Genomic DNA, 10,323 nt, shown 5'->3' with positions numbered 1-10,323 from the left:
TAAATAGTGCGGAGCAAAAATCAAAGAAGCAAGACGGATGTGGACGAAACGGGTGCGTAGGACAGACACAGAAGTATCACGATTGATATGTGCGGTTTAACGTCCCAAAACCACCATATATGATTACGAGAGATGCCGTAGTGGAGGGCTCCGGAAATTTCCACCACCTGGGGTTCTTTAACGTGCGCCCGAATCTGAGCACACGGGCCTACAACGTTTTCGCCTCCATCGGAAATGCATGGCGCCGCAGCCGGAATTCAATCCCGCGACCTGCGGGCCAGCAGCCGAGTACCATAGCCACTAGGCCACCGCGGCGGGGCCACAGAAGTCTCTCTTCAGTTTCTGATTGTTGCCTTGCGCGTGTTAAGATATACAGTCAGTGTTGAATTCTTCAAGGCCACGAGATTCAATTAACTTGATGTTCTCGACACTTCGGCTGGCAGCGTTGAATTCAGATTTCCGGGGACTCTTCTGGAACGCGCTAACATAAGTGCACTGCGTAGTTCGACCACATTCAGTCCGAAAATGCTGGTAAATTTAAAAGGTTTCAAGGTCCATTGGTCTCTGAACTTTGTACACCAAATGTAAAAATTCAGAAACTATGCCCACTAGCCCAAGTTTGTGCGTTGAGTACTTGAGGTTAGCGGCGCAACGGCCTGAGCCACTGAAGCGTACCACGGTTAGCAGAGCTGCCGTTGGTGACAACTTTGCGGCACACTGGCTACTTTTCGACCCGTTTTGGCGACGATAACCTTGGCACCACGGCTATTTTCGAGCTACTTTTTAAACTCCTGGTTTTACATACCTTGAAATAATTTTATTTATTCGCCACTAGTAAAGGCTCTGTTCGTGATACAACTGCAGTTGTGTTTGGCTACAAAGTTGGCGATAATATTAAATGGCTTCACAACATTGCCCTTTTTTTGGCTCGAGTTTCGACGCCTCTTCACAAGGGCCACCCAACGGAAACCCCGAACACCAGTCTGCAGCCTGGCGTGATTCAATGACCGCATTCAATCCAATTTGTAAACGTGACCGCTGTTACACGTACGTTTGCCAGAAGAGCCGGCCAAATATAACTGGCCTCGTGGGTTATTGATTTTTTTCCCCGCTATATTTATTATTTATTTTCAAATACTGCAGCCCAATGCAGGGTTATTGCAGGAGTGGGGTACATACAGCAGGAAAGAACATGAGTAACATCAAAAACAAGTTCTTCATCAGAACGAATCACAACAATTCAGATTGTTTAAGAAGAGAAAGACTTCTCTACTCTGTATATGTGTACATTTACAGTGTCTGTATAGCTACATACGTATTATGTGTAATTGATATTTCCCGCTTCTGTCCGTTACTTTTCTCATTGGACCCTACACTATAGCCTCAGGCTATGGGTCCAATCAGTGTTTGTAAACCTCATGTGACAAATGACAAACGTTCAATCAATCAATCAATCAATCAATCAATCAATCAATCAATCATTCAATCAATCACTCAATCAATCAATCTATCTATCTATCTATCAGTCAATCAATCAATCAATCAATCAACGAATCAATCTATCAATCAACGAATCAATCTATCAATCAATGAATCAATGAATCAATCAATCAATCAATCAATCAATTATCGCCACATTCTATATTTAGCCCGGGTCTGGAACGAACCGTGGCAGCGCGTACTGGTTTTCGAGCCCGGCGCGCAGACTCTGCCCCGTCGGTTGCGTGCACTGCGGGAAAAACAAGGAAGTGGCGCAGCCGTTGTGCAGGGAAGCACTACGCGTGGTTTGCCGACGTCACGCGAGTCCTATAGAAACGAAGCCCACCGCAACGCGCCAATCGAACGTCCACCTTTGAGGTCAAGCTGTACGAGTGCCCTGCAAGTGTGTAAACGGCGGGAAAAGGATCGAAAGGCCCGTTTTTTTTTGTCAATACGCGATGGTTTAAAAAAAACAACAACAAAGAGTTAACGTGGCTTCGGACGTTAATATTGATCATTATCGCAAAATACGCTAAAAAAAAAGGAATCTACTCGGATGAGCAATAATTTGCCTAGTTACATATTAGTAACGACGATAGCATACAGCCTGTTTTTTCTAAAATATGATATCCACTTTGATATTTTGATTTGAAGAGTAGAATGGTACTTCAGTGGTGCCAAATCCGCAGGAAGTGTTGAAACACGGCAGCCCAGCCATCTTTGTTTGTGTTTGATTTTATCTTTCTTTCGTCCTCTCTTACTTTCTCGCTTTTTTCATTGTTTTGTCTTTATTCTCCTCATTTCTATTTATTTTCGTTTTTCTTTCCATTTTGCCCTTTCTTTCTCTCTTTCTTTCTCCTAATTTCTATTTATTTTCGTTTTTATTTTTATTTTGCCCTTTCTTTCTCCCTTTTTTTATTTATTGCCTGCTCCCTATGTGTTTGTTTTTTGTACCTGATTTTGCCTGCGCTACGCCAAGTGACTACAGCACACGACAGCCAGCACCCGTGTAGCACTTCGCGCTTACCCCCTTAACGAGGTGTAAACCAAAATTAGTATAGGAGGGTATAAGATGGTTTGGCCAATATGACTCTTAGAGGTACTGCGATGTGTACATTCGCCTATGATAGCTCGAACGCTTCTTCTTAGTCGATTGTATTGATACCCTCCCCCTCCTCTTTTTTTCGATCTCCTTAAAAATTCGCCTATGACAGAGTCAACGCCTGTACGTCAACTCCAGATTCTAAAAAAAGAAAAAAAATCTGGATATTTTTTTTTTACTTAGGAATCGACGTTTTCTACCTGGGAATCGACGTTATGCGAAGCATGCCGTGGCAAGGTGACCGTGTTGCAATTTTTTTATTGAGCGACACGCCATGAAACGACGCTGAATATATGTACAAATGTTGCACGCGTGGACATACGTTGAATAGTTGCAGATGTTTAGATAACCAGCTGTTTGCACTTGCGCAACGATGCCGATTGGAACATGCTTATTAGGAACACCAGTAGCTGATATGAAGCGCTGATTCTAGCCCTGGAGACTGCTACATGAATCAGCTTCAGTGCATGGCAACTAACCAGAATTGACGTTAATCCGACGTGACGGCTGTATGGAGCACATACGTAATGTTTATAAAGTTGGGTAGGCAACACTGCAGCTACTATTGACGTTTCACAAAGATTATCGTCTATTTAAAGTAGTTCCGAAACCTGGCCTAGCTCTGTGGTACAATGCTTCATTGCCACGCAGAATGCTTGGGTTCGATTCCAGCTGGGGCCCTGACATTTATTCTTTGCATTCGTCGGGTCGACGCTATACCGACGTCGGGTATTTCCTAACGCTCGCGCGTTAAAATTGCCCATGTGGGTTGTCGTCGTTCCTGGGTAGATGATACTAAGTGTCAATCACCTGTGGCACATACCCGCATACCAGCGGCACATACCCGCCCGTGGGTATGTGCCACTGTCTGGCGAGAAGTGTTTGACGACGTATGCAACGAGATTGTGACACTATTCATGTCTTGAACAACGTGTCATACCATCTTACCCTCCCATGCTAATTTTAGTTCACGCCAAGTTAAGGGGGTGACCACGAGAGCACCCAAACGTAAGCAGATAGATAGATAGATAGATAGATAGATAGATAGATAGATAGATAGATACGCTTAATGTAATCGAAGTTCGCTAAGAAATGCTTCGCATTTAATATAAAAAAGAAAGAAAACACAATTTCGTACACCTGTTACGTCATTGTTTATATAATTCACGTGAATTGCCGCAACTTGCTCTATGGATCCTACGAACAAATACCAGCCTACTTTCATTTTTGTCGCTTTCAGAATGATGCTGTCACGTTGATTAGTTGTTACTGCAAGTTAATTAGAAAACGAGCTAGCCTAATGTACGCAGCATATGGTGGTACAGAAGTTAAACACTGTCCTAGGAACCGGGCCTGCTGAGATTGATGGATACATCTGGTAATCAGAGCAACAAGAACAGTGCGAAAGGGGAAAAAAAGACAGAAAGAAAGTGATAATAATAACAAGACTCGATTTTTATTCTTACTTTTTAAACATGTTTTCTGCCCCCACTGTTCTGCGACTTTTTATACATGCACCTTTTTTTCCTCTCCATGCATTAGAGTACGTTGGCCATTATACGCTGGCTAAACATTCTGCTTTTATTAAAGAGCTTTCTCTTCTTCTTTTTGCAGTAAATAAGTTATAGTCAATCGAAAACAATTAGGCATGCGTTGAAGTAGCGTTATAGAATGTTAGGGAGCTTTCGAAAAAGCCGCACCACGGTGGTCTAGTGGCTAAGATACTCGGCTGCTGACCCGCAGGCCGCGGGTTCGAATCCCGGCTGCGGCGGCTGCATTTCCGACGGAGGCAAAAACGTTGTAGGCCCGTGTGCTCAGATTCGGGTGCACGTTAAAGAACCCCAGGTGGTCGAAATTTCCGGAGCCCTCCACTACGCCGTCTCTCATAATCATATGGTGGTTTTGGCACGTTAAACCCCACATATCAATCAATCAATCAGCTTTCAAAAAATGGCCCCAAAATTTTGGGGTCCCTAAGCCCTTTGCGAATTCACTCTTTGGGCCAAGTAGGAGCAAATAGTTTTCGACTGGCGTCTGCGGTGCTTTTGACACTCCCCCTATTCCTGGTCACTCCATGGTCTCGACCGAAAGAGAGAGAGAGAGAGAGAGAGAGAGAGAGAGAGAGAGAGAGAATAAACTTTATTTAGCTCTGAAGCCGAGAGCACTCACTTCAGCGGGTGCCGCCACGTTTGTCTTACGCAAATCCTTTGGGGCACGCTTTGGGGCTCGCGCTAAATTCGAGAAATAGCGTCTCCAACGCAAAACTCGAGCCCTGTTTGGGTCTCGCGCATGCGCAGTTGCCTCGACGATATTTATTCGGGGCCCCGAAACGATTGGCGGCCCCCTATTCGAAAACTCACTATTGTCGTAAAGTACACCAAAACGGAATCTACGCTGATGGGCCATAGCTTGCTGCATGTTACTAACTACCAAAGCGTCATTTTTTGGCAAAATACGACATGAACTTCGATACGTTGATTAATTAATTAATTAATTTGTGAATTACACTTAGGGCGAGATGCATTATAGAGGGGTATGGTAATCAATTAAATAATTATCAATTAAGTAATTGGTTAATTTTTAAATTACCCTTAGGGCCAGAGGCATTATAGAGGGGTGTGGTACATTTACAAGAAGCACAATACAAACTTTCTTCTGTGCATACAATGTTAGCTAAAAATAACAGTACAAGGTGTAACTATACACAGGCGAGAATCAGACTGTTGGTGAGAAAGCAAATTAACAGTAAAAACAAGTTACAGTAAGAGTTTTAAATCACCAAACAAGAATCAGAATGGTATCCTCTAGTATGTAGAATGATATCCTCTATTATTGCCAAATATTTAGGCGTAGTGCATTGCTACGGCTTTCCACTAACGTATTTGACACAACGTCACTGAAAAGCTTCGGATACGAAGGTCCCATTGCTGCCCGAAGTTGCCTTTACGACCGCTTTACTCTTTTCACATCTGTATCGCAAATACTGCAATCCACCTAAAACAGTGCAGTTAACGATTGATTGATTTGTGGGTTTTAACGACCCAAAACCACCATATGATTATGAGAGACGCCGTAGTGGAGGGCTCCGGAAATTTTGACCACCTGGGGTTCTTTAGCGTGCACCCAAATCTGAGTACACGGGCCTACAAACATTTCCGCCTCCATCGGAAATGCAGCCGCCACAGCCGGGATTTGATCCCGCGACCTGCGGGTCAGCAGCCGAGTAGCTTAGCCACTAGACCATCATGGCGGGGCCAGTGCAGTTAACGTCCTCTATACTTTTATTGGTTTTATTATGTGCTTGTTTTTCATCAAGGTTGTGCGATCTAGCCCTGAAAATATCCTTTCTTCGTTCACTAATGCATTCATCATTCACAACAGAGCTAGACTGTTAAGTCCGTTTAACTCTATTTTCCGTTTGTGTTATATGTATATAGGCTCCTGCATGGAACCGGGGAGCACCTACCGTATGTGTAAATAATAAACAGAGTAAAGATAAATAATATACGAACACAAATAAAAGGTCAGATGATTAAGTGTTTGCAAGCAGAAAAACAATCAACACCGTTTACAAATACGCTGTGTGGCGCCATTTGGAGATCAGCAACTTGAACGACTTGGCGCGAGGATACAAACAAGAGGTCTTTCTGTACCTTCTTTTGTTTTGTTTGGCGTTTGTGACCTTGAACTCTACCTTTCAAGAATAGCACTGAACACAGGCAGCACACCGCAAGACACGCATTCGTGCAGTGCTCGTCCGGGGTGCACCAGATATCTCCCGAGGTGTTTGGGCCGAGTGTGAAGCCGAGTTTGCGTCAGCGGAAGCCGCTGCTTCATCCGTCCACACTTGCACTCGGAAGAACCGGATGTTGCGTTCATTTCCGGGACGACGCGCGTCTCACACTTCCCTGTTGGCGAAGGCATATTTTGTTATAGTCGTTTCGTTTCTTTGAAGTGACGCAGGTCCCCGAGGTTGGCTCATGGGCGCACATTTTTTTTTTGTTTCTTTCATAGCTTTGCGTTCATGCTCCAAATGTGGATTAAAAGCAGCCATCCGAGGGAACAAAAATAAAAGTAATAATGCCAGTCTCACGCCAGTGTTCCCAAGTAAAAAAAAAAAGGTGCAGGGCTGGGTCTCTCTCTCTCTCTCTTTGTCATTTTTCTTTGTTTTCTTTCATTCTTTCTGATTCTGGTGTCTTATTTTTTACTTGTTATTTTTTGTTATTTTTTTCCTTTCTATCTCTGCCTATTTCTTTTCTTTCTATCTGTTTATCTTTTTCCCTCCCCTCTCGAGCACACTCTTTCACTCATTGTTTTTCTTCATTTTGATATTTACCTTTGTTTCTATTTGCCTTTCTATTTATGTCTTGTTCTAAGTTTTTTTTTTATCTTCTTCTCTCTCTCTCAGCTTCTTTCTTTATCTCTGTTTCTCAATATTTCTATTTTAGTTTCTCATTCAGTCTCACTATCGTCTCTTTTTGGTATTACTTTCTCTCTCTTTTCAAGTTTTCAATTTTCAAGTTTTATTATTTCCAAAAACAAGGTACAAAATCTAAGATATATAGATTTTTTCTGTCGGTATATCTTTTCATATCTTAATTTCATTTGCTACTCTCTGTATTTCTCTCTTTTTTATCACGTTCTTTGTAAGTCTTTCTCTCTATTTTTTTTTGTTTCCGCTCTATCACGTGTTTCACGTGCACCACAACACCGCGCAGAACTTTCGTGAAACTCTTCCACCCGTTCTACTCGCGTAGGTAGCGGGGCGCCAACCCTATGCTTGTGGTCATCCGTGGACGCCACAGTTTTCGGGGCCGGCTCAAAAAAAAAAAAAAAAGCTGCGATGTCAAAAGAGGCTACTGTGGCACTGAACGTTACGGGCTTGTATACATTTAATGCATTTAGCTTCGCTCATTTCATGGTAAAGGTATAAATTCTCGTATGTCTGCCACGCTTATGAATTGCACACGAAAGTTTATCAGCCAAAGCGCACCTGCCCCCTAATTAAGAAAAAATCCAAGCATGTCCACAAAATGAATCATGGTGAGCTGGTAAGGCTAGGTCTTGAGGTCCATAATGTCTACGTTGAAGTCGGCAACTAGTAAAAAGAGTTCGTACTCATGTTTTACATTGTGCAGCCACAAATGATTGATATTAGTGTATACTTAAACATTTTTTGTGTGTGCCTGACGTATATTTTGACTATACAGTAAGTTACCCGAGTTTTGCCCCATATAGGAAGACCGTGACAAAGGACAACGGACAAGCCTTACCCTTATAAGGTGCTTCACCCCTAAAGGTGAAAGTTCACATACTACGAAGGTTCACATATAGTAAGTGACGTCATCGATCATAAAAGAAAGCTACACATTCGGCTGCCATGTATACAGGTGGCACTGTCTGAGGCCACTAGAGTTTATAAATAATCCCCTTCCCCTGAACATCAGTGGACTTAATTCTAACCTCGGCTTTCAGCGATTGCAATGATCGCAATCCATGCAAACGTTCAGTTTCTTAAAGATACTTAATCTACGTTTCGGCTGACTGCACGATCAATTACCTTAGTTGTCGATCCGTCCACTCACACAGATTTTTTTTTTCGGAAACTGATCTAACTTGTGGGTCGAAATCATGAATGGGCGATCGTAATCTGCAGCCGTGGATAACGTAAACTTAGGAACATCCAGTTAGCGTTTAATAAGCAGGGATTCCTCGTAATTTGGGAAAACAAATCTGACGTAGAAATTTGTAAAAGGTACCTTTCCGCACGGAGATTCGGCGCTGTGGAAGCGTTTTGTGCTTGATAACTGCGTTTATTTACTGTGGACTCCCGAAGGTTGTTTCGGTGTTCTCTTTCATATTGTCCACTACTGCGCGTACATGAACGCGCACACTTTTGTCGTCGCTTTTCTGGATCTACAGTTGTGATTGGTGCATTCGCAGATGACGTGCACCACAAATGGCGATCTACAGTTGTGATTGGTGCATTCGCAGATGACGTGCACCACAAATGGCGACCGTCGCAGGAGTGAACGGCACCGTGGCACGGTTCCGCTTCGGCATAAGGGACTTCTCAAGGTGAGTTCAACACGTGGCGCCCATAGTTCCACTTTACTCTAAAAAGAATCTATCAACACAAAGTCGTCCTTACACATATTAGGCCTTATATATTGTCTCATATATTCTATGGTGAGTCATCTTTCGTGAGACCTGCAAGTGGTGTAGCCAGCTCGCAAGCTGGGTGTTTGACGTACAGATCATGGTATTCCAGACTGATTCCATAGCAAGCAAACAAAAAAAAAACGCAGCTATGATGCTCAGTTGCGTCTAGTATATAAGAAATTCAATTGAAAGCCAGCAAAACTTGAGTGATACTCGTAAATGAGTTGTGTATTCTGGTCGTTCCAGGCTGGCTTTCCTTTGAGGTATACTCGATTATAATGCCTACTTTCAAAATAATTTTTTTACAGATTCATTTGACCTCCTTGTCTAGATAACTGCCGCAGGGAATCCCCTTCCCTGACTGAAGCCTCAAAACAGCATCGTCCATCATAATAATAGTGTGCTTTCGGGACGTAAACCCCCAGATACAATGTCATACTACGAACCAGCGTTGCGCATGACGGTCACTGGACAGTTTGTCTTCACAGCGATACCTGCAGCATGCGCCACAGCCTTCAAAATAAGCCCGATTGTATGGCAAGACAGAGGTTAGAAGCCATGCGCACATATTCGACATGCCGTACATATTTCTCCAGTTACCCAGCACAACTCAGAGAAAGGCAAAGCATTGGCTGAGTTTTAACGTTTCTACACCTTGTTGCATGTGGGAGACAAGACGAGAGCAGAGTGGATTAGGGAACAAACCAGGGTTAAGGATACTATAGCTGAAATCAAGAAGACGAAATGGACATGGGCCGGGCATGTAGCACGTAGACAGGATAACCACTGGTCATTAAGGGTAACTAACTGGATTCCCAGAGAAGGCATGCGGGTTAGGGGGAGACAGAAGGTTAGGTGTGCAGATGAAGATTTGGGTGCACGTTAAAGAACCCCAGGTGGTCGAAATTTCCGGAGCCCTCTACTACGCCGTCTCTCATAATCATATGGTGGTTTTGGGACGTTAAACCCCACAAATCAATCAATCAATCAGGTGAGCAGATGAGATTAATAAGTTTTCGGGTATAAATTGGCAGCCGCCAGCGCAGGACCGAGTTGACTGCCGGAACATGGGAGAGGCCTTTGTCCTGCAGTGGACGTAGTCAGGCTGAAGAAGAAGAAGAAGAAGAAGAAGAAGACGATGATGATGATGATGATGATGATGATGATTATGATGATGATACCTTGTTACCACGAGGGAAATGTACGGTTGGCTTGGTGTTGCAAAGGCTCTGCACACAGTGTTTCATTACGCCAGATCACGTGGTACCTCCTGCAGTGGCGAGGCTCTGAGTGAGAGCAGCTACAACGCGCCTCCGCCGCAAATCACGTGGCGCGACGCCAGCGAGCGAAACTTGCGCTCCGGTGGCTCAAGGTCAATGCGACACGATGAATGACAGTGGGAGACAGCGTAGAGTAGATTTCGCTCAAAAAAAAAAAAAAACATCCGGTGCTGGTGTGCCGTCCATTTCTTGCGTCGGGTATTCACTGCGCTTTAGCTCTTAAAAAAGCAGACGTACCTTATTCGGGCCGCTGAAGACAATATTGTCTGCTAAATAGTTTCATTTCAATTGCACTTAGAG

At 43.6% G+C, this 10,323-nt stretch overlaps 2 protein-coding genes across 2 annotated transcripts in view; one reads left to right on the top strand and one right to left on the bottom strand.

The window, feature by feature from the left end:
- The window catches only part of LOC119179947 (monocyte to macrophage differentiation factor), a 35,337-nt gene that overhangs the window by 5,379 nt on the left and 19,635 nt on the right, over positions 1–10,323 (top strand). Inside the window, exon 3 of the mRNA XM_037431075.2 lies at positions 8,576–8,659. Coding sequence (XP_037286972.2) covers positions 8,592–8,659 — 68 coding nt within the window. The 5' untranslated portion in view covers positions 8,576–8,591. The remainder of the gene's footprint in view (positions 1–8,575; positions 8,660–10,323) is intronic.
- Positions 1–10,323, bottom strand: part of LOC119179380 (uncharacterized) — a 70,459-nt gene that overhangs the window by 40,639 nt on the left and 19,497 nt on the right. The gene's annotated exons all lie outside the window — the stretch shown is intronic.

This window comes from Rhipicephalus microplus, chromosome 7 (assembly GCF_043290135.1).
Source record: "Rhipicephalus microplus isolate Deutch F79 chromosome 7, USDA_Rmic, whole genome shotgun sequence".
Taxonomy (NCBI): domain Eukaryota; kingdom Metazoa; phylum Arthropoda; class Arachnida; order Ixodida; family Ixodidae; genus Rhipicephalus; species Rhipicephalus microplus.
Note: the sequence above shows the minus strand (reverse complement) of the source record. Positions and strands in the feature narration are given on the sequence as shown.